Source organism: Sceloporus undulatus, chromosome 6, assembly GCF_019175285.1.
Source record: "Sceloporus undulatus isolate JIND9_A2432 ecotype Alabama chromosome 6, SceUnd_v1.1, whole genome shotgun sequence".
Classification (NCBI taxonomy): Eukaryota; Metazoa; Chordata; class Lepidosauria; order Squamata; family Phrynosomatidae; genus Sceloporus; species Sceloporus undulatus.
Window position 1 is genome coordinate 105301593 of NC_056527.1, and position 25169 is coordinate 105326761.

The 25169-nt window shown below is 42.2% G+C and overlaps 1 protein-coding gene across 1 annotated transcript in view; it reads left to right on the forward strand.

Annotated features, from left to right (window-relative positions):
• The window catches only part of TTYH1 (tweety family member 1), a 70328-nt gene that overhangs the window by 16867 nt on the left and 28292 nt on the right, over window positions 1–25169 (forward strand). The window contains 2 exon segments of the mRNA XM_042476835.1: window positions 232–404; window positions 22027–22138. Of these exon segments, the coding sequence (XP_042332769.1) occupies window positions 232–404; window positions 22027–22138 (285 nt within the window).

Sequence of the window (25169 nt, forward strand, 5' to 3'; positions counted from 1 at the left end):
GGAAAGTGTAACTGCTCTGTACTTTTTATACGGCCTGCACTCTCTCTAGCAGTTACTCACATTAATGAGGAGTAGAAATGTGACAAAGGAAGGGCAAGATTCACAGTCCATGCTTGAATAGAAAAGCATGGATTTATCTTGTTTGCTTGATCATGACAATCCAAGGGCCCAAGATAAACTGCTCCCTTGATGGTTTAACTTTGTTTTTCTAACTCTCTGTTTACTCTCCAGGCGTTGCTGTTTCTGGCTAGCATCTCAGGCCTCTGCTTTGCCATCAGCCTAGTTCTCATCTGCGTTTACCTGATCCGCTTCTGCTGTTGCAGCAACGAAGATGATGAAGAAACCAAGACGCAAAGGGTTTGCTGCATCACCTGGAGCTGTGTGGCGGCAGTTATCGTCTGCTGGTAAAGGAAGATTCCTATTCCCCCAAAGCAGTCAGTCTGAGACTAGAGCTGCATCTGTGCTGCAGAAATAATCCAGGTTGACATTACTTTACTGTGTTATGGACTTCTGGGAATTGTAGTCTGTTGTGGCACCAGAGCTCTCTTACAGAAAGGCTAAATGTCTCGCCAAAATACAGTTCTCAGATTTCTGGAGCATTGAGCCATATCAATTAAAGTGGTGTCAACTGGGATTATTTCTGCCGTGCAGATGCAACCTAGGAATGGCACTCCCTACTGGAAGAGTGGAAAGTATGAGAGAAATGGGTGAGCCCAAGAAGTCTTGATCCAGGACCTCTGGCAGCAAAACCTGGGTATTGGGTACTCTCTAGGCATTTGCAGTCTAAAATAACCTGTGGATTGAAGTGGAGAATCTCAGACCCTGGGGCTGAGTAAATCCCTTGCAAGATTCCAATCCAGGCTTCTTGGCTTCACCAAATAACCACATCTCTGCCTATGACACCATTTTTGGCAGATTCACAACTTCTTTATGGGTCTTTTCCCGACTCTAAAAGGTTGAACTAGCTTTCCCAAGGCTTTCATACTGACAGTAAGAGTTTTTAAACTCATGGCTAAAGAGCTGCCACAGAAAGGAGGCTGCAGGTTTGGTCTCTGCTGCCCTAGATAATGGTTTTAAGTTACAAGAGGGTGCATTTCAATAATAATAATAATACATTATTTCTTTCCTGCCTCTTCTCAAGGCTCTAGGTAGGGTACAAAATGTTAAAATACAAAAAACCAGATAAAACCAACAGTTAAAATACAGTACTAAAAAAACCATTAAAGTACACTCAACTGAGTACATTCTTTAAAATATACAAATTAAAAAGTCATGTTTTAAAATTGACTGGGTAGGCCTGCTGGAATAGATGTGTCTTTAATGTTGTTTTAAATGCCATCAGTGTCAAGTGAACATTACAAGAGACTTCTTGACAATATGAGTTGTTTGGCAATGGAGCCAATTACCTAAAGAGATGGTGGGTTTTCCTTCTCTGGATGTCTTCAAAAAAGAGGCTGGACAGCTACCTGCTGGGATGCTTTAACTGGAGTTTTTGCATTGAGCTGGGAGTTGGACACAATAGCCTATGCACCTTCTTCCAACTCTATTATTCTGTGTATGCTGGTATTTTGAGCCTGACTCTTTTACCTTTGGCCTTGCCCACCACATACCCTCCAACATTTCACATATGAAAACTGGGACACATGTGGCCAAGCAACATCAGAATGTGGTCAAGATCCCAAAAGTTATTAATTGAGAAGAATGCACAAGCTAGGAGAAGATGAAGCTATTTGCTTTTTCCTGAGCCTACTGAAAAGGGCAAAATTCAGGCCCCTCCACTCCCCCAAACCTGCTGAGTTAACTGAGTGCAAACTACTTTTGTACTTTGAACCCAGTTTGCAGTTTTTGAAGTAAGCTGAGGACAAGTGGGGAAAATGGGAAGCAGAAAGAAAAACTGGGACATGCTAAAAGCAGCTGGAAAATAGAGACAATAGACAATAGATTAATTGGGACTATGTCTGCCAGATCGGAAGGGTTTGTGGGTATGCCACCAATAGAAATTAGCCCCAAGAACTTCTCTGAAACTGAATTTGGCCCATGGGCTCAAATATATTTGTCTTGTTGTGGAAGGAGAGTGCACAAGCAAGGAGAATGCTTCTCTGGTCCGGTTAACCACTAAATCTCTGAACAAGCTAAACTACAATATCCTGCTTGGACACCCAGCCTCAGCATACTTGGAATTTAATCTTGCTTTAGACTGCCAGTCCTGATTAGGGTTGCCAAGTTAGTACCATCCCAGGACCTTAGATTTCTGGGCCAAGATTTGAAACAGGGACATGTTCCACTGATGTCATTAAGCACGACACATTGGACATCAGCCACAGTTGCTCAGAAAAAGTCAATGGTGGTTTCATTTCAATTTCAGTTTTTTAAAAACCCCACACCCATTCTGTGAAATGAGAAAATATAGAGAGACATGTGATTTTCAAGACAGTGCTCTCACCCTGAGATTTTCTGCCTTACCCTGTGGACTGGAGAATAGGAACTTATAAACTCTGAGATCTGGGAAGCCTAGTTTTAAGATTAAGATCTTCCATCATATTTACCAATGCCAGCCAACACATAGGAACTAGAGTTGACACCGCTGTAAATGATCAATGCTATCTTGAGTCATCTGGTGGTCTGAAGAAGAAGTTATTCCTTACAATTGCCTACCCTCTGGACATGCCCACTTGCTGCTCCAGGCTGGAATGAAATGGTTCCTGGAATCCTCTAACATGGTTTATGTTGTGTAAGTTTACATATACTTAGCTATGTAGCTAAGGCACTAAAAAAACTTGCTAGTGAATTGCAAAGATGCATAACGGGACACTGAATGCCCCAATGCGCATCAGCGCTCCCTAGCTGGTGTCCCAAGGTACAATGGATTGATTCACATCAATGTCAATACATACCACATCAATCCCCCTGTTCATCAGTATCGTTGTGGATCCCTTTGCTGGCTCCCCTACATAGTAATTTAGCAACAGTTCATTACTCAATATGGATATTATGGAAGTGCCGAGTTCTAATTCCTGCAGACTTTTTTTAATTCTTAAATTCATTTACATTCAAAAGAGATCTCAGTTACATACAATAATGTTCCAGCATAACAAAAGCAGGAAAATAAAAACATGAAATGAGGAAAAATAATTATATTGGTCATAAGTTGCTAAAAACTGATAGAGATATTTTAAGGAAGAAAGAAACATTTGAGCATAAATATCGTATTGATTCTGGGCATATTGGGGGAGAAATTCCAGTCCCCGCCATCTGATACCATGAGGAGCACTATTTTAGAAGAGAATGCTCTTTCAGTCCCTTTTACAAGGCCACTGTGAATATGTGTTCAAATGCTGGCTTCCCAAGAACAAGCTATGTGCTGTTACACACAGCCTCCCCACACCTACTTAGTTGCTGCTAGCTTCATCTATGAAACTAACCAGGAACTGAAAACTTACCATGTCATCCAAACATGGTTAGTTGCACCCCTTACTAGTCAGGATTGCTAAATAGGTTTGCTCTTGGTTTATGAATCCTGGGTTCTTTAAGAGCAACAAATCAGTAGCCCTAATATAGATTATACATAAATGATCTCTTCCAGGTTAGTTTTTGCAGCACATACTGATGGTGGGAACTGAGAGCAAACAAGCCATGAACACTCACAGGCAGCCAAGTCATGGTAAATTAGGATTTTTCAGAAACTTGGCTTGTTGTTGCAAATGACCTGCAAATAGTGGCTTCCTTGTAGTGAGATGGTGCATCCACTCTGTAAATTTCAGTGTGGAGCTATCCAAGGTGAATAAAACTATCCCTGAAAATATATTTAACATGCTAGATGGCTCCTGTTCAATTCAGATTAAAGGCCAGAGTGGATTCACTGCCCCATGGACATGGAACACACCAACATAAGAATGAGATACAAGAATGAGGCAGTGCCACTACCTGCCCTCTTAAAAACCTGTCACCCCCAACATCTTTACAATCCAGACATTAATTCTTTGAAATATTATTGCTTTTCCTGCTTCTTTTAGGCCACTGACAGCTCGCTCCTGACTCTCACACTAGATGCCCATTCATTCCCCATCATCTCCACCCCCTTTTTCTGAACTGAAGCCACAATGAGCCTCTTGTTCCATCAGGAGAATAGGAAATTGTGTCCCATTCTTTCTATCCCATCATCGCTTCACCAGGCCCCTTTGTCTTTTTGTTATTCCAGTCCCTGTACTCTTTGCAAATCCTTTGCCAACTCCATTTGTCTCTGCTGCCATGACCCCCATCTCCCCAACCTCACACATACACACACACACACACACACACACACACACACCCCTAACTCTGCTTTGGTGTAAAAGTGTTTGAAACACACACTAACATCCCACTGTCTCAAAGAAATCCCCATCCAAAATAGAAATACAATTATATCTATAACAATAAGCAAGTGTGTAGGAATAACATTATTTGAACAAGGGGATAGCTGTGGAAACATACTTACTGAATTTCTTCCAGCCACCCATCCAGAGTTTATCTCTGTTTTGTGAATTTTCTACAGAAGCTGGATATACATAGCATTGACTGGCTAGTGTTGTGATTTCATGAATCTACTCATGCTTCCCATGCAACTGGAGTAGCTCAAATAATGCTTGCTCAAATAATGTTATTGAACACCTCTTGATTAATGGACTTTGCCTTCAAATAGGAGTGAAGAAGCATGCAGACCTCCAGATATTGCTGAACAGCCATCCCCAGGATTCCTCACTGTTAACTAGGGCTGCTAGGAGTTGTAGTTAAACCATCTCTGGAAGGTTGCATGATTCCCATTTCTGTATTAAAAGGAAAACAAAGGTACCAAATAGTGGCAGTTAGTGGCTTCCATATTAATGAGTGAGTGAATCTGCCCTGGGGTTTAGTTCAGATCTTTAAAGAAGCCATCCACTGCTGAACTATATCCCTGAAACAGGCCTGGTACCTTGGATAGCTTCTGTAAAATCCATACTAAAACTGGAACAAAGTGACCATCCCACTAACAGAGGAGCGAACCTTTACACCAAATAAATGCTTAAACAAACAAAACGTATGTGCACCAATTTGTTGAAAAAATAAAGGGGGATTGCCTGGCTGAAGCATGTCAGGAAGCCAAGATTGACAACTGAACCAATTTTCAATTCAGCACTATATGTAGCTGTTATTCACACTGAATGAAAGAGGAAGCAGAAGACAAATTCCTGTGACTGATACTGCATCTTTGCAATCCATAATTCTCAGGGCTAACCCAATATATTTTGCTGCCCAAGGTAAAGGACAAGATAGTGTCCTTCCTTTCCCATTCTACTTATAGAAGCTGACAAGCTGAATCTGGTTGTTGAAACGTATTTTAGCTTCCTGGTAGTTGAATTTTGAGAGTCAGTGTGGCATAGTGGTTTGAGTGTTGGACTATGACGCTGAGGGCCAGAGTTTGATTCCTAACTTGGCCATGAAACCTACTGGGTGATCTTGGACAAGTCACATCCTCTCAGCCTCAGAGGGAGGCACTGGCAAACATATATTGCCAAGAAAACCCCATGAAAGAGTCACCATAAGTTGGAAATGACTTGAGCGTACACAACAACAACAATAACAACAACAGTCCTGGGAAAAGAATGGGATATAAATAAATAAACAAACAAACAAAATAACAACAGTTGAATTTTATTTCAGTACTGCTGAGTGAACAGCATGTTCCATCACACTTGAGGGCAGCAAACTGGCTTAAGATGTATAGGGCAGCTGTATGCCACGCATAATTCTTTCTCCCCAACACTTTTGCGCCACTCAGCCCTCCATATCCATTGCCTGATAGGACCCACCATGCTGTTTTACATCAGAAAGATGCCCTCTCTCCACCATTACACACTGTTGAAGACTTTTCTGCCTTCCGTATGCTGTATTCATTCATTTACTGTGCAACAGCTTGTTCTGCCCTAGTTTCCAAAGCAACGGTGTTCTAGTAAACTGATCATAACAGCTTTCTTTTTGGAAAGCTTAAGGATGTCTTAACAGAATGTTTAAGCTCCAAATGGATCTGGTTGTACTTATTATAGATAAGCAAAAACTCAAACACGTCCGGCAGCATTTACTAACAAGACACTAGCAGATGGGAGGAAAGTACAGTAATGCGCTGTTATTTTTGTGTCCACATTTGTACATTTATGTGCATTTACAGCAAAAGTCAAGATGTACCCATTCCCTGCTCAGTTATTTAACTCTTGAAGGTCTTGAAAAGGGGATTGAAGCCTGCATAGCATACATATATGCACACATAATTTCATTAAAATAATCCCTAATATTACATGCCACCCCAAAGATAATAGGCATGAGATGCAGAGTACCGTGAGACAGCTCACAGAAAGTAGGAACTGCCCAGGAAATTGGGAACAGTTGGTAGCTAGGCAGGGGAAGAGGCAAAATGATGGCATTTCTCCCTCATGTGAATTCCCCCATGAAATTTCCCTTCATTCCCCAAATTTCTAGCATTGCAGAGATTGAGACATTGAGAATTGTTCACTCCTAGAACTCTTATTTGCCATGTCTGCATTCTCTTGATAATTTTGCCTGCCACTTTTCTTTAGATGACTAAACTGTATTTCTAAATGTACAAGTGAAATTTTAAGTTGCTGCAATGCTAGAAATTTGGGGACTAAAGGAAAAATTTCACTGGGAAGTGGAATTATTATTTGCCAATACAATGTCCTCATCCTCTCCCTACCGGAAGCTACATCTCTAGTATGATGTGGAAAATGTGCCACTGAATTTCAGGGTTGGAAAGATGAGAAAGCAACCTCTGGACAGGAATGTAAAGTTGGACCTTGGAGCCTCCTCACTTTCAGTTCACCTGTGGCACACCTTTCTTTAATTTACTTAGCCACTTGCTTCCCCCAAAACCAAGATGGAGCCACCTGCATCCTTCTAGAACATGCACTCTTCTTTAACACAGAAGCAGGCATCCTCTGGAGCCCAGAAGGCTGCACGGCACCTTTTCAACCTCCCCCAGAACTCCAGCAGGCCACACTGCACTGCAGCAGTTTTTATTGCATTAACTGAAGGTGACATTGTCACTCCTAGTTGACTGTCAGTCCTTTTGTGTGGGGTGTGTGTGTGCTTTTTCAAGGTATCCCCCAAAAGCAGCATTTCAAGGCATTTTGAAGCAGAAGGAAGTATTTTTTGAACAAAATGCTGCATTTTTGACCCAAAAATGGGGCTGTAGGGGGTGAGCTATACAATTCCCACCCCTACTTTAACATAGAACATTTCCACAGAACCCTGAGTCTTGTCTCCTAGATGTCCTCCTTTGGTCAAACCTTCTCTAGCCCATAAAACTCCACTTTTGTCCAGCAAACCTAGAAAACTCTGGATCAAAGTATTCTGTTGTTTTGATCCACTTTGGCTTCCTCTTTTTAAATACCCATCTCTTTCCCCTTCATATTCACCTAAGGCTTCACATGATCCAACTGTCCTGATTTGGCAAGGAAGGTCTAAATTCATATTTTCTCTTCCCACATTTCCAGCTGCTAATATGATGTCTCAGTTTCTCTCTCCTCCTCCCATTTTGCCTTTCATCCTCGGCTTACTTCAGTTGCTGCAAACTGTGTTCACTGTGCAAAACTAGTTTATACTCAGTAAACTTGGGGGGGGGGGGAGAGCAGGTAATTTTGCCCTTTCCTGTAGACTCAGGCAAAAGCAAAGTGCTGCAGTCTCTTCTACCTTGTCTGCTTTATCACATTTTGCCATCTTGACCATATTCTGATGTTGCCTGGCCATGTGTTTCAGTTTTAAACCGTGAAATGTTGGAGGCTCACTGAGGACCTTGTAAGTTGGGGGGGGGGAGTATGTTCTCTAAATCGTCTTGAAACCAATCTTTAATACAGGAGTAAGCAAAGTCATAGGGAGCTACACTAGTCACATTACCTTTCCTACTAATGCCCCCTTTAACTTCCCCAGATTCACTAGCACTCATGATGGCTTTCTATGGTTCAGAAGGAGTCTAAAACATCCCCCTAAACCACAGGAGCCCCAAGATTGTGTCTACATGCCTTCAAGTACAACCTATGGCAACCCCATGAATTTCATAGGGTTTCTTAGGCAAGGAATACTCAAAGGTGGGTTTGCCAGTTCCTTCCTCTGAAATATAGCTGGTATTCATTGGGGGTCTCCTATCTAAGTATTAACCAGGACTGACCTTGCTTGGTTTTCAAGATCAGATGGGATCTGGTGCCTTTAGGGTATTTAGATGTTACCACAGAATAGATACAGTTCTGATTTCAATTGTATGGCTGGTGGTGGCTAATTTTGCATGGGTGCCTGGAGGGCTTCAAAAAAGTGGTGAGGGGACCTCATACAGCTTCTGGACCACATTTTCCCCATGTTCCACTTTACTATATAGATATCAACATTGTCTAAAAAAACCTATTTCTTTAACACTACACAGGCTATATTTCTTTTTCCAGATGTAGCTGTAAGGGGTGTGAAGATTTCTTTTTCCTTTTAATGAAACCTTTAATTAAACAAACATGGTGTCAGGTCCTTTTAGGTTCAGAGCATGTTGAGTATAAGAGAGATGAACAGATGTTCCCTGTGATACCTGGATTTTTTATTTCAATTTTTTTAGGGGCTGAAAAATAAACTTCAAGGAGATTGGCTGATACAGAAAGATGAGCTGTTCTGCAGATCCAAACATAATTTGAACTTGCACATTGACAATGAGGCCTATTGTGGGCCGGCAGGCTCTTTCAGTCCTGTCTCTTAGAATATCCCCTATGATAAACCCATGTGAGTCCCAATTAATATTTTTCCCCTTATGCACCATCAAAAGTGAGCTCAGTGATGAAGCGTGGAGCAATAGAGCCCTTGTGGGCCTACACCTCTCAGATCGTACGGTGCATCTATTTCTTTCCGCCTTTGCTGTGTGAACCACTTTCCCCGCTGTAAAATGTTAGAGAGCATGGTGCTGCACACATAATAAGGCAATTGGTAGCATGTGCTGAATAGGTGTCAAAGGGAAAGTCAAAGACAATATTGGCCAATGTCCTCAGAATTGCCTGTCCTCAGAATCCCTTTCACGCAGCCATTATTGTGTTCTCCCAAATCAAGCCCTTGTTGTTGTTGTATGCCTTCAGGTTGTTTCCGACTTATGGGGACCTTAAGGCAAACCTATCATGGGGTCTTCTTGGCAAAGTATGTTCAGAGGAGGCTTGCCATTGCCTTCCCTTGAGGCTGAGAGCATGTCACTTGCCCAGGGTCATCCAGTGAGTTTTATGGCCAGGCTGGGAATCGAACCCTAGTCTCCAGAGTCCAACACACAAACCACTTTGCCATGTGAAATATTTTCACTAGGCTGAAAATATTTAGTAGACACCCCTCCCATTGGGAAATAACAGAAGAGTCAAAGGAAGAGAAGGGTCTTAAATTAATCTCCTGACCTTCAACCCACCAGAACCTAAGCCCCTCTCCCAAAATGTTCCCCACCTTCTCAGTAGAAAAAATGATCACCGTCTTGCTTCCTATCCTTCCCCTCCCACCCCATTCCCTGTCCCAATTTGACAAGGGTCGCATTGGGGTCCATTCCCAGCCACTTTGGGAACAAGCCCAGCAACCACCAAAAAAAGAGAGAAGGCTTCCATTCATGCCAAGACTGTACCCATTCATGGCTGAAACAATGGCTCCTCTGTTTCCTTGGCCCCAATTGGGGTGGCTTGGGGGTGCAAGGGAAGGACTGCTTAAAGAGACCCACAACGCAACCATTCCAAATCCTCCCCAACAGCAAAGAGCCCCAACAATGGAGACAGGATCGGCCCATGGAGTGAAGCACAAAAGGCGTTGCTAAGGGGTTGTTAAGTATGGGCTTCAGACTCAGCGCTGGGCCCTGGGCTTTACATACAGGCGACACCATTTATGCTAACGGCACTTTGTTACCCACACCTTGCCAGGGACGTTCCATGCTTGTTACCCTCCTGAGTGACAGCCTGGGGTTAGGGTTCAAGAGAGGGCAAGCTGAGGAGATTTGTTATTGGGTTGCCAGACACAATACGAGACAGGGCTCCAGCCGTCTCCAGCAGTTGGGTGGAAAGAGAGAATTTTAGCAGGTACAGCTTTCCCCATCAGGTTAGGAGGAACAACAGAAGCCAACATTCTGCCCTTAATGCAAGCATTAAAGAAAGACTATATAGATATATATGGGGTGGGGGGTCTTAAGTCAGAGTTTGAGCAGTTTTTATAAAATAATACAATGGGCATCCACTGGGTTTTGGTTCCAGGACCACCTGTGGATACCAAAATCCGTGGATGTTGAAGTCGTATTAAATACAATGGATAATAAAATGTTGTCCCCTATATAAAATGGCAAAGTCAAGGCTTGATTTTCAGAATTTATGTATTTTTAAAATATTTTCAAGCCGTGGATGCTGGACATACATACATTCAGGACAAGAAAAAACATTTAAAAACCAACAATGACAACAAAACTACACATAAAATCTACAAATAAACACTTCTGTACACAACCAATGCATGTGCATGCACATACACACATACGCACACACACACACTTTGTTCCCCTTTTTAAAACAGACTTTCCATTTCACTCAACGTTTACATTCCTAAATACCACTCACATTTTTCTTTTGGCATGAAGTATGTACCATTAATTTACTACATATGCTATAAAGTATTTATTCATAAAAGGTGAACTATAGAGCAACATTGAGAGTCGGTGTCGCATAGTTGTTTGAGTGTTGGACTATGATTCTGGAGTAGGGACAAGCTTAAGCCACCCTGTTTCGATGTCTGCCATTACTCGATCTGATACCTTTCCATGGGTGTTTTCCATTTAAAAATAAATCTGGAGAATGTATTATTGACATTTAGTCTCCCATGTGTTGACTTGGAGCAGAATGACCTTAAAGGGAAAAAAAGTCTTCTTATTTGCCTCTTGAATTTGTGCACAAGCTAGAGGCTGGCGTGAGTTGAGGGGTTGTCTCAGGATAACTAACTGTGCACAACTCAGAATGGGATCTGAAAAGCTAAAGATATTTTAGATTCGCACCCATATCGAAAATCATTGACACAGAAATATTTATTGCAATTAAAATTTAATGTAACATTGAACTTGGGGCTTCCAAGTATGTGGTTTAGCACTATCATCCTGGTCTACTGAGTGGTGCAGAGTTTGGACTACAGCTGTCAGAATCTCCAGCTAGCCTGGGGGATTGTAGTCCCCAAAAATAATAATCAAATGAGGCTCATTATAGCACATAACATGCACACACACACACTCTCTTTTTCACTTCTGGAGCTTAGCTCAGAGTCAAAGTCATCACAAGTTGCTAACGGCAAATTAAGGGGTTCCTTTCTAGTTTGGGGATGCTCTTTTCTTTTCTATGTGGAGGACATTCAATCCTGGTACGACCCCTGCCTTGAGACTGAAGTGACAGAATCTGTTCTCTCACCTCAGGATTTATTAACCTCATACAATAGCATTTATAACCCAGGTCTTGACCTTGTCCTTTACTTGATTTAGCCCTCTGAGATTCTCAGGGTGGTGAATTCTGTGTCTAATGCCAAATTCTGCACTTGCATGAAAATATAGTGCTTGAAATATATCAGCTACACCAGCTAGGGTTGACAGGAATTGTAGTCTGACACTGCTCAAGGGCACCAGTTTGAGGAAGATTGGTTTAGGGCTACAAAAATAATGACCAGTTCTTTGAGCTGGCCTCAGAAATGGGCTAAAGCCAGTGATGTTGACGTAACAATTACAGTCGCATGATCCAAATGACTGGCTCTAGTCACAGCGTTTTGTACCATCAGAAATTTCCCTCTAGAACATTACTAAATCCCTTTTGTTATCTGATTACTAGGTAGATCCTTGCTGCTTCACATAGCGCTGATGCTCAGCGCATGTTAAATAGCAGTGAAAGCCCCACAATAACCAGGCCAGAACTACAATATTCTTTGCTAGCTCCTTTATTGTTAAGAGAGTTGCTAGTCTGTTCTTACTACAGCCTTTTCATTTCTTGTTGATGGATCAGTACAGAAGCTTTACTACATGCAGTTACTATATTTGTAGCCAGTTCTAACCAGAATATTACTGCATTCTTTCAGGATAATTGTTGCTGTCCTATAGTAGGACCATTATCAGTCTAATTATTGCTGTTAATTACCGAGTGTTTTAAAATCATCATTAGTCCTCCTGCCCCCATTTAAGAATGGCCAGTTCTTTGTGCAGGGGCATTACTACTGCTGATGAAACATTAATCTGTTTTCTCTGACTGCATTATAATTGACCTGTTATCAGAGCATCTGCTGGTTCCCTTTGATAAAGCATCATTATCCTCTCATTTCTAGAAGGTCACAAAGGATTTTACTTCTTGATTACTAGATCCCTCTTGTTCCCATTTTAATACTCTGTAGTTAATTAGCACATCAGTATCTCTTAGTTCCTCTCTGTGCCTTCAAGTTGCCTGTCGACTTGTGGCAACCCCATCCATTCCATAGGGTTTTCCTAGGCAAGGAAGGAAACTCAGAGGTGGTTTTGCCGGTTCTATCCTCTGAAATACAGCCCATAGCACCTGATATTCACTGATGGTCTCCCATCCAAGTACAGCCCAAGGCTGATCCTGCTTAGCTTTCAAGATCAAATAAAATCTAATGCCTTTAGGGTATTTAGGACCTTTTAGTATCAGTATCTGATCGTATATTGCATGCTCTTACGTGCTAGAATGACATTATGTGTCCAAAATACTGGTTAATCACCAGTGCTTATTGGATCAACTTTCTAGGACCTTGCTAGGGACATATTTACACTACAGACTTATTTTTATTCTTGCACCACTTCAATTGTCATAGCCTTTCACACACACACACACACACACACCCCTCTGGAAATTATAGTTCAGCATGGCCAGATTTAAAAAAATAAACAAACAAAACCAGAACGGGACTCTTACCACCTCTAACAGTTGTGCAGAAGGGGGAATTTCAGCAGATATTGTGCCAGGGAAGCTACATCTGCTTGTAGTTTCTGTTCTATATAAACTACTAAAGCACAGGTGCCCTGTCCTCATTAACCTATTGTACTTAACAAGGGCACCACAGCCATTCCTACCATTCCGCAGGATGAAGTGACCCATTTTAAGTGGCATTATGGAAAGGTAATGGGAAACAGACAGAAGCCAAAAATGGTGTCAAATTGATTGAGAGAGAGCTTTTAAAATTTTGGCTTTAGGAGAGGTAGGTAGATGTATTGGGGTCAAGCAGCCTGTTAAAAAGGGGGGTACAACTCTTTTTCATTTGACCAAAAGCATGATACACTTTTTGTTGTTGTTGTTGTTCTTGCTGTTGTGCGCCTTCAAGTAATTTCCAACATATTGAGACCCTAATAAGGCAAGTTATCACAGGGTTTTCTTGGCAATATTTGTTGGCGGGGGAGGGCTGTTTTGCCTTCCTCTGAGGATATTTTGTTGTTGTTGTTGTTGTTGTTGTATGTCTTTAAGTCGTTTCCAGCTTATGGCAACCCTATCATGGGGTTTTCTTGGCAAGAAATGGAAGAGGGAATTTTATTTCCACCCTCTGAGGCTAAGAGAACATGAGTTGCCCAAGGTCTCCATGGGGTTCCATTTCCCAGCAGGAATTTGAACCCTGGTTTTCAGAGTCATAGTCCAGCTCTCAAACCATCACACCACACTGTCTCTCTCTCTCTCTTGAGGATATATAAACACCTGATGAAATTACTCTTCTATGGATATATCTGCTTTTTCATGTGGCTACCTGAACTGGGGTTCCAGTTCTTGCACCAGAATGTCTTAAGGCAGCACTGACAGTTCCCAGATATCCCCAAAGATGGAACTATACTCTGAAAAAACATTAAACTAGAATTGCTGAGAATTCAGGCTTATGAATGGTTCAGTTGTGCCTGCTACCTAAGCATTCCTGCTTGGCCAGAGGAATGGCTAAATTAATCAGAAACTAATAAGAAAGCAAAAGCTTTGTAGAATGTCTAAACCGCTATCTCCTGGTTCTTCATCTGTTTCTGGCTCATTTAACCCTTCCCATTGCTGGAAGGAGCAGGATGGATGTATGTGATATAGCAAAGTCCATGAATGTATTGCTTGTGAGCAAACAGCAAGACACAATTCTTACAGAATTCTGGTAATTTGGACGGTCTGCAGCCATTGCAAATTAATAGTAACCGGAGAGCAAGGGCTGAAGATGAATGGATTGACTGATTTAGGATGATCTCAGAAGGAGCTGTAAATTAACTGAAAAATTTATTTTGGAGAGGAGGTAATTTGCATAGGAAATTAATTGGCTGTCTTCTGCAGAATTTTAATAAATCTTATTAATTATTCCCAAATGTGCATTTCCAGATATGAATTAGCATACACAAATTTTACACAGATTTGTGTCCTGTGGGCTTATGCCCCACAGGTATCTAGCAATACCCTTGACTACATGTAGAATTGTGCTCTATCTTGAAGTAAGGGGAAACCGTCTTAAGTCTATAATGTTGATACATCTTAAGTCTTTTTCTCTCCAGTTCACACAATCAGTGAACTAAAGCCACAGTTTGTAGTGGACAGTAGTGGGGTGATGACTTCTATTTCAATAGGCTAGTGAATCTACTCTGGGTTATAGTTTGAAATTTAAGGGATCAGTCTATGGTGCTGAATCCTATTTCCAAAATGGGTTTAGTGCCTTGAATAACTCTTTCACAGTTTAGGCTAAAACCTGGATTGGAGTCACAAACCCTTCAGGCATAAGATCCACTAGCCACCTTTGAAAGCAGGAATGTTCTTCCATCCCTGAGCTATGCAGATGGATGGCCTACATGATCCCTTTGCTCTTTGGTGTGCATTAAAAGGATGCATGGTTAAGAAGTATTTTTAGCATGAGGACCATTACTCATCTAGCCCAAGGAGAGATAACCCTTCCAGTTGGATGGACAAGAAGGGTTCAAACAGCCAGATGCCACCCATTTGCAGCACAGAAGCCAGCCTTAAGCAGTGAATGGCCATTGACTCATCAGAGGAACGATATTGGTTCACACTCAAGTGCCAAGACTCCTTGGTTGTTTGAAACAGAGGAGTGATGGGATGAATTGAAAGAAGGCAAGGTTTAGGAATCAGAAGGCATTTTCAGACAAGTATGTCTATGAGTTGGAAAAAGAGAGTAAGGTACCAACAGGAACTAAGGAGTCTGTCAACAAATACCAGTTGCTGTAGGCTATATTTCAGAGGAGGAAAGTGGCAAAACCACCTCTGAGTAGTCATTGCCTAAAAAAAAACTCCTATGCAATCCATGGAGTTTCCATAAGTCAACAGATAAGACAGCCAAAATGACAAACAAATTGGTCCTAGAGTAGATCAAGCTAGAAATCTCCTTGGAAGCCAAAATGACAAAACTGAGGCTGTCATACTTTGGACACATCATGAGAAGGTACAACTCATTGTAAAAAAACAATAATGCTTGGAAAGATGGAATAAAGCAGAAAGAGAGGAAGATGGATGGACTGTATCATGGGTATGATTTTGCAGGAACTGGGCAGAGCTGTGGAAGTCAGGGTGTCTTGGACATGTCTCATCTACAGGTTTACCCTGAGTAAAGATCGGCTTGAGGGTGGTTAACAACAACAATGAAAACCTCAAAGGCACATAGACATTCACAGAGTACAGTACAAAGCCCCTGTTCCAAAGGCAGCATAATCTGTTTGCTAGAACAACAGTTGATCAGTGCTGTGTAATGTATGTAGATAGATCTTGTAATGCCTTTGAGACTAACTGAAAGAAAGAAGTTGGCAACATGAGCTTTCGTAGACTAAAGTCTACTACTTCCTCAGATGCATGGTCATGTAATGTGTAAGGTACAAATTAGAGGTGGGGAAACATTCACCCTCTAGCAGTTCTGGATGTCATCTCCCTGAAACCCTAGTCCTAGGAATTGTTATGTGTTATGTCACTAATTCAAGGCCATCAAGTTGGTCACTAAAAATATACAGGTTACAAGTTGAGTTGAGTCAGTGTGTCATTTCATGGAAACATAGAATCACAGAGTTGGAAGAGACCTCAAGAGTGATGAAGTCCAACCCCCTGCCATGCAGGAATATAGCATTTATTGCCAAATTATGTTGAATTGACCTGAGTCTGACTTGAGTCAGAGGAGATTATTGCATAGCTTTCCCCCCTGATCTGGGCACAGGCCGAGTCCGTGTAAAAATACATGTTGTCGCACAACTCCATGTCCATATCAAAGGCATCCCGTACCTGATCGGGACTTCTCCTATACTTTGCAAAGAACATGAAAGTCCTGTTCTTTGCAAAGAACAGGAGAAGTCCCGATTGGGTATGGGTCGCCTCCAATCTGTGCACAGAGGTGTGTGATAATATCTGGTTTTACACGGTCTCAGCCCATGCCCAGATCGGGAGAAAAAAGCTGATGTGGTAATCTCCTGAGTCTATCAACTTGAGTCTACATCACTGCCTGGAATGAAGTAAGATTCAATTGCCATTCTAGATGGCTTTTGGAATGGGGAAAGGAAGCTATCTTGTCCTTCACCTCATATCGCAAAATGTGTTAGGCTAGTCCTGCTGTTATGTGAGAAATAGCAGAGCTGCGAAAGAAGGCAAAGTTGGAGTTTCTGTCTTCTCTCTGCCCTGCCCCAACTGAAACAAGAGTTTTGAATAAAAACTGAAGCTTTGATGAAATTTGGCCACATTGAACAAAAATCTAGAGGGTTTAAAGGAAGGGTGGGGGTGGCATGGCATTGCATGGCATGGCATTGCATTGCATGGCATGGGAACCAGGATTTCTGACTTCTTTTGGTAGAGGGGGTCTTTGGAGGGGTCTGGGATCACAGCCAGGGCCCCACCGCCACTACCAGCAGACCTGTTATTCCTTCACCCCTCAAGTCTGGGAACTGCCTCCCATCTAAAGAAAAAAGCTTGATTATCATGAGAATGTTGCTGCCTCTCTAGGCTGTGAGAGGAAGAGAAGAGGAGGAGGAGGAGGAGGGAGGTGGTTGTCATAGAGATGAGATTTAGGGAGAAAGAGAAAAGAGAGGGCCTGGTGTGACTGAAAGAAACAGGGGCGGAGGTTGGGGGGCAAAGACCTGTGAGAGAGTTGGGAGGGTACATGAATGGAGGGAGAGAAAAAGAGAGAGAGAATGGATGCATGAATGGAGGGGCTGATGTGTGAAGGAAGAGCAGGTGGATCCATGAAAGCAATGCCTGGACCCCGGGTTTGAGAGATCGCTCAGGTCGGGCTGCCTCTGTGGACATGCCAACCCAGAAGACTCTTTACAGATGTTCCACCAACCACCATAGGAGTCATGCTCATAGTGAAATCCATGACCCGGTTGCTGGTGGCCCAGTTGCTACTCTTGAGCCCATGCCAGGGATGGAGATGAAAGACTGGAGGTTTAGGGTTTTGAGTTGGTAGCTGTGTTGTTGCTTGACTGCTTTCAATGGATGGATAGTTCTCCAAGTCCATCTCAGTCAGGGCCAACGTGAGGCATTTGGCTGTTAGAAAAGGAACAGTACTGTAAATTGCCTTCTTCCCTTGACATAGATCAATGAGTATAGTATAGTCGGCTCTCCGTATCCCCAGATTCTTTATCCACCAATTCAACCATCTGTGGCTTGAAAATATTCCAGAAAATGTAAACTCAAAAAGCAAACTTTGATTTTGCCATTTTATATAAGGGACACAATTTTACTATGCATCTGTATTTAATAGGATTTATGCATCCACAGATTTTTGTATCCATCGGTGTCCTGGAAACAAACCCCAGCAGATACCAAGGGCCCAGTGTACTCAAAGCCAGATATATGAGGAGGAAGAAAAACTCCTACAAGCACCTCTTCTCATCTCTAGTACTAAAATGAAAGGACAACAAATTGAACATCTAGTCATTTTCTGCCCTTTCTTAAACCCCTGAATCTGCTACCTGAGGGAGATGTGTTACTCTGTCTAATAGTGAAGGCAGCCATGACCAGAGTGATTTTCCTTCACTGCGGGTTAAACTACACAATGCATCAAATATGTTGCCTGAAGGTCTGTATCTTTTGTTGCTTAGCCTGATTTTTAAATAAAAATATTTTTTTAGGAAACCATTCAGTGCTCTAAAAAGCACCAAGAAGGTAGCTGCAGCCACCACTATCTCAGTTCTGCACAAGTTCCTTGGGGTCTCAATGGCTCAGGGGCAGTATGGGTTAATTATCAATTTATCCAGAATGTGCCACCTGTTTCACCTGGTGATTCTTCTTCTTTTTCATTGTAGGATTGCATCCTATTATTCACCCCAGCTCATCCTAACACCTTATCCAAGTTCCCCTCAGGTCTGGCATTGTCCCAGATGACTGTTTTGAAGCTGTTACCTTGAGACCTATCAGGGAAAGCTTGCAACCTGTCTTCTGCCAATTGCTCAGCGAGAAGGAAACTGCTTCTTTTTCCCAGAGCTCAAGCCAATGAGTGCAAAAGTACTGGAATAACTGAGAAGTGTTAGGAAATTAAGTTTGCACAGATAATTAATGCAATTAAATGACTTCAGACCTATTAGATTATCTGTATTTATGCCTGAGCAATTGTGTATTGCCATCATTCAAGCTATGCTGGTTGAAAGTCCCTTTCTCAAAGAACGGTTTAAGGAATAGAAGCCCTGTCCTTTTTTGCATATGGCTACTCTAATAGGAGGAATTGAAGGAGAGAGAGATTTCCTATATATTTATTCTGATTCGTAGTTGGCCCTGTCTAGAAAGTGGGAAACACGTATAAAGCACTATACCGCTTTGACCATGTTTCTCCTCTTTTATCCTCCCTTCATTGGCTCCCCTTCCCCTTTCGCATCCGGTACAAGCTTTTGTTACTGACTTTCAAAGCCCTCCATGGGTTGGCCCCTCCTTACTTATCTGACCTTCTTTCTCCTTACATTCCTACTCGCACCCTCCGCTCTGGTAGTCAGGGTCTCCTGTCACAATGTAGGACAACCACTGCCCCCTCCCGAATTCGTCCCTTCTCGCTTGCTGCCCCTTACTCCTGGAACCTTCTTCCCCCACATGCACACCTCATCACTTCTCTGCCCAGTTTCAAAACTGAATTAAAGACTATATTGTTTAGAGAAGCATTCCCAGAGGTGAGCCCCTCTCTGACCCAGGAAGCCTCCTTCTAACCATCCATCAAGAAGCCAAGCCCTTCCTCCAGTCCATCTGTCTTGGTCCAGGCCTCGGAGGTGGAAAAGATCTGCTGGACCTGATCCTATTCCCCACCACCACTCCCTTCTCCTTTTGTGTCGTGTCTTCTTAGATTGTAAACCTGAGGGCAGGGAACCGTCTGACTAAAAAAAATTGATGTACAGCGCTGTGTAAACTTACAGCGCTTTATAAATAAAGGTTAATAATAATAATAATAATAATAATAAAGGAATACAGGTTGAGTCACCCTTATCGGAAATGCTTGCAATCAGAGGTGTTTTCGATTTCAGATTTTTATTTTTCAATACCTGTATTTGCATATACATACATAATGAGATATCTTGATGGTAGGACTCTAAACACAAAATGTGTTTATGTTTCATATCCACCTTATACACATACCCTGAGGGTGATTTTATGGAAAATTTAAAAATAATTTCGCGTATGAAATAAATTTTGTGTGCATTTAACCATCAGAGAGCAAAGGTGTCACTGTCTCAGCGATCAATGAAATATGTTTTGGATTGTGGAATATTTTGGATTTTGGAATCCCAGATAAGGGAGACTCAACTTCACTAGATGATTATGTTTAAAATCTAGGCATTCATTAATACACACCCATGACTCGACTTGGAAACAGGAGCAGCTGATTGTACCCATCTCAGTAGTATACTAAATCTGCTCTAAGTTTTAATGTGAACTTTAAAGGCGCCAAACCAATTAAAGGAGATATTTGCATTATCAATCCGATTTTCAGGACTAGGTTCCTTAGATAGATCCCTCAAAGTAAAGATAAAACTTCATGGGAGATTCCTTGCCGCCCTGAGCCATTGCAGCCATCAACTTCCTGTGCCCTGAAGGCACAGCTCAGGTGATGTGGTAAAAGTTTGGGATTGGACAACTGAAGGAAAGACATAAAGTACTTTGGTCTCTCATGGTGGATGAATTCAAAGATACAGTCATGTTGGTCTGGAAAATCAATATGCAAAGGGCTCTTATAGCACCTTTGGGACCAACCAAAAGAAAGAAGTTGGTAGCATGAGCTTGCATAGACCTATGACTACTTCCTCGGATATATGTTTGGAGAGTCCAGAAATATATAGGTCTATCTCTGGACTCTCCCCTCTAAACTTGCATCTGAGGAAGTAGGCTGAAGTCTACGAAAGCTCATGCAACTAGCATCTTTCTTTCAGTTCATCTTGAAGGTGCTACAAGATCCCAGCGCATATTGGCCTCTCATGGGTTAATTCCTGTACGTTTTGGATGCAGCTGTTTCCTGCATGTGCATGCCATTACCAGAAAGACTATAATTACGCGCCCAGTATGCTTCATAATTACAGTTAAGAAGCAAGCTAGGGGGTGGGTGGGCAAATGCTAGTTGTCAGGAGCCAGCATCAGATAGAAAGGCCCTATCCAGGTTGAGACAGAAAGAGAGAGAGGGAGAGAAGGAAATGGAGCTGGAGATAGAGATGGAGACAGGGTGGGCAGATATTAGCTCTGTCTTATGCACTGTTCCTTTCACACTCACTTGTTCCCTGGCTATGCAAATCCTTTCCCAATCCCCAGCCAGATGCCATAAGGAGCTTAGACATTTTTGTCCCTAGCTCCTGCACCCCCCAATGCATCTTTATGCTCTTCTCTAGGTTCCTTTCCTGCTTTCCTTCTCCGTCTGCACTGCTTCTCCTGATGTGACTCCAACTAGTAAATATTCCTTCCTCTGGAAGTAAAGGAAGTTTTCTTTTTGGCTCTTCTGGGCACAGTTGCGCAGCATTTCGGAAGCAATGAGTGTATGTCCCATCTGCAGCCAAAGCCCTACTGTCCGCCTGTGCTTATGACTATGCACATCAATCCACCATATACCCCTTCCTTGTTGACAGCACAGGCAAATGACAGTGGTAGAATCATGGGGCTGCATTTATGAGGCTGGAAAAAAGATGCAATCTGCTTTTGAAAAGCCACCTTCTTTTTCTTCTGTGTGGCATTTAAACAGTTCAGCCACAGTGCAAAATGTCTTGCCACCTAAGGCAGGGAAATGTGTAACTTTTCTCTTCCTGTGCCTCCACTTGCAATGCCTCGGTCCATGATTGATTTTATGCATATTCCATATTCCAATATACACATTCATTCAGGAAATATGAATTAGGACAGCTTGCTTCCAAATGCATAGGGCATGAAACCCTTAAGCAACCCTAGAAGAGCCCAGCTCTTCTTGAGGTGATAAGCTGTGCCATTGGGCTTACGTGATTAAATGTCATTCCATATCAAATATATAAACGCATCTCTTCACAAAGAAAACTTACATGCCCATGATGCTAGGCTTGTACAGTGGGTCTTTGGTATCTGCTGGGGTTTGGTTCCTTTATATCAAATGGCAAAATCAAGGTCTGCTTTTTGGAATACTGTATATATATTTTCAAGCCGTGGATGCTTGATCCTGTGAATAAAAAATTCATGGATATGGAGGGCTGACTATAAAATTGTTTCCTTTGGTCTAGCATTTAGGATTCTGTGTAGAGGGAAAGGTGTGTGTGTGTGTGTGTGTGTGTGTATCTGCGCATTAAATTGCGTTAATTCCATCCTAAAGTCTGATGTGCTGTAGGCCAGGCACAGGTTTATTTCACTCTAAAGAGAGAGAGAAAATAGACCCCATTCATATTTTATATGCTGCCAACATACATAGATAAATATGACACAAAAATAGGGATTTCAAATAGTATTGTGCTTTAGTCAGTGAAGAGGGCTATAAAGGTTGAAACCCAACATTCTGATATACCTCTTTTTTTTTCTTTTCTTTTCTCTTTTCCTCCCTTCTTCACTTTGTCGAACACAGTGCTGGGATTGGCATCGGTTTCTATGGAAACAGCGAGACCAACGATGGTGTATACCAGGTCACATACTCGCTGCTGAACGCCAACCACACGCTAAGCTCCATTGATACTCTGGTGAGTGAGAGTGAATGGGGAGGGAACAAGGAAACCCCTGCCGCTTGTTTATATGGTCATTTACTCTGAGATGAAAACCTCTAAACACTGTGCTCTCACACACTTCAAAATGACTCAGAGCTAGAAATGAATTGAGCAGGAATGGTTCTCATCGATTCATTGAGTAGTAGATTTGGAAGGAACCCCAGGGTCACTCTGCCAATGCAGAAATCCACAGCTAAAGCATTCTGGACAGTTTGTAACTTCTGTTTACAAATCTACAGTGAGAGAGAGTCACATCTCTTTCTTCCATGGATATATGTTCAAGATATATGTCAACCACATGCTAATCCCAATCCTGGCCCCAGCAACCCCCAGAAACCTATCCCATCATCCTCTGCCTTCTCCTGCATCCCAGTCCAGGCCCCAGTGACCCCCTGTGACCTATCCCATCATCTTCTGCCTTTTCCTGCATCCCAGTCCTGGCCCCAGCAACCCCCAGCGACCTATCCCATCATCCCCTGACTGCTTCTTCACCCCGATGAAGGATGACAACTAAGGAGGGGGCAGGGAAGGAGGACAGCATCCAGAGCCCCACTGACAATGCGCAAGGGTCCCATTTCAAATGGTTGAACCCTCTGGTGTAGTAATACAATGTGCACTCACTCCGCTTTGCTTGAATCCTCATCACGTGACTTGCTTGGAATAGAACTGACTCCGCTTCCCCCTCGATTCGGAAGGGCAGCGGAAAGGCAACCAGATGTGGTAAAACATCACGTTTTAACGTGAATTCACATTGCTAGACAGGAGTGACTCTGGATCTGGTGTGAAAAAACATCACACTTCGCGTTGCTAGAACAGGAGTGACTGTGGATCTGAGCTGCAAACCCCCCAGATGTGATAAGGTCTAATGCCCTTACTTTATTTATTTAGTCATTTATTTTATCCTGGCTTTCCACTGAAAAATGTCATGGAAAGCATGGGTGTCATTAGAGGGGTGCAGGGATATGGATCACACCAGGTGACACCCTAAGGGAGGGTGACTCCGTTGCTCCTCAAACATTGGCTTTTCTGCAGAAATTTGCTGTAGTGCTCACCTGCACCCCTTTAAAATGCTGGAGCTCAGGAAAAGAGATAGTGTGAGTGGAGCAAGGCGCAGTAGAAGGAGAAAAGAGAGGCTTCAAGGTTTTTTGGGTTTTTTTTTTTTCATTTTAAAAAAATATTTTAAAATTTCCTTTAAAAACATCACATCTTACCAAATTTACACTTTCTTCACATGAAACTATATACTTGTAACTACATTTGGGCTGTGCATGTGATATTATAATTTAAAGATATTTAAAATTTTGCTAATTGTTCACGTCACAACTATTGCGATTACATTCAGTGATATACAGGAATTATGATTTATGAGTAACATTAGTAAAAAAAAATACTAAGGATTCTGTAGGGTGTGGTATGGGAGGAGGTCAATTGGGGGGGGGGCACCATGGGTTATTGCACTGGGTGAAACCAAACCTAGTGACACCACTGGAGGGAAGGTTGGTAACAAATTGTCAAAACAAATTAAGAATGATGGCTAGCACCATACCTTGCAATTATGGTTTTGCAACATACACTTATGAATCCATAACTTACCTGTTTTCATCCTTGCTTTGTATTCACAATTGTAGAATTATTACCACAATTGCAAATCTGCCTACAAAATCTACCTTAACAGCAAGCAGGATGGTAGTGACTGAGGTTTGTTCTACTGGCAACCAGGGTGCAGCAGGATGGTATTTCCATTCTCTTCCTATCAGTGATCTCCTATATGATGAGGAGTTGATGTATGTATGATGAGGTCCTACTTCTGATTGTTGCTCTGGAGATCACTGGCAGGAAGGAACTGGAAATGTCATCCTGCTGCACCCAGATCATGAGCTGAACAGACCTCCATTTCTCGATATGTCTGCTGGCTGTAAATGTGGACTTGGGGAATCAGGTTGGGCAATGAGACATAATAACTACACCTGTGATATAGAATCTTTGCAGATTAACCCCCCCCCCCAACTATCAATACCACCACAATAATCAAAACTATAAAACCATTGAAATCATCACAGTAATCCAGTTGTGTCCAAAAAAATGTGAAAAGCCAATTTGAAGAGTTTTGTCTTCACGCCCTTTCTAATTATTACAAGATAATTAACTTTGTATCACCTATATGGTAACATTATTTGCTGTAGTCACCAGGGAATTATGTACTTATTTTAATATGGATTTGAATAATTCTTAATCACTGAGTTTTCAAAGGACTGACATGACATCTGGTGTATGAACAAGTTTGTTAGAGGTCCACAGTGGTTCAAAAGTCAAGTGAATTTTATGTAATTTTATCTTACTACGGGTTTTTTCTTCTTACGCTGTCTACTAAATCATAATGGCTTTTTGCTACATGCAGTGAAGATTGGCACTAAACCCTATAGTCATGATGCTACAGGGTTACTGGGGGTTAGTTTGTTTTTGTGGTGTTTCCCCCCTCCCAAAAGCTAGCATGCTGAGGATGCTAGTCAACCAGTGTGCCATGTGCCAGAACCAGGCATCCTGTTGGAAGGCATAGTCACAGTCCATGCCATGCCAAGGGGCATGTCATACTGATAAGTGAGCGCAAGCAGATGTCTCCAGCAGGCTGGTGTGAGAAGGCATGACTACACCATATGGCTAATATGGACTTGTATGTAGCTTTCAGAAAGCCTTTTCCCAATTTCTTTTGTGAATCATCAGTGAGGAGCAGATATCTAAGCAGATGAATAGTTTGATCAAACAGACGGCATCGTCCAGTGTATTTACTTTGGTTTTCACGATCCAAAGCAAAATAATTGTGAAAGACTAGGGGGGCATATTAGCCCTCCAGAGAGCTTAGAAGTCTGCACTATCTCCACCCCTACTCCCATATACAGTGGGTTCTTCTTATTCGCGGGCTTGCCCTCTGTGGATTTGAGCTTCCATGGACAGCAAGCCCTGTTGTTTGTAAAGGGGGTGTATAGACCATGGCTGCTCTAGTGGCAGC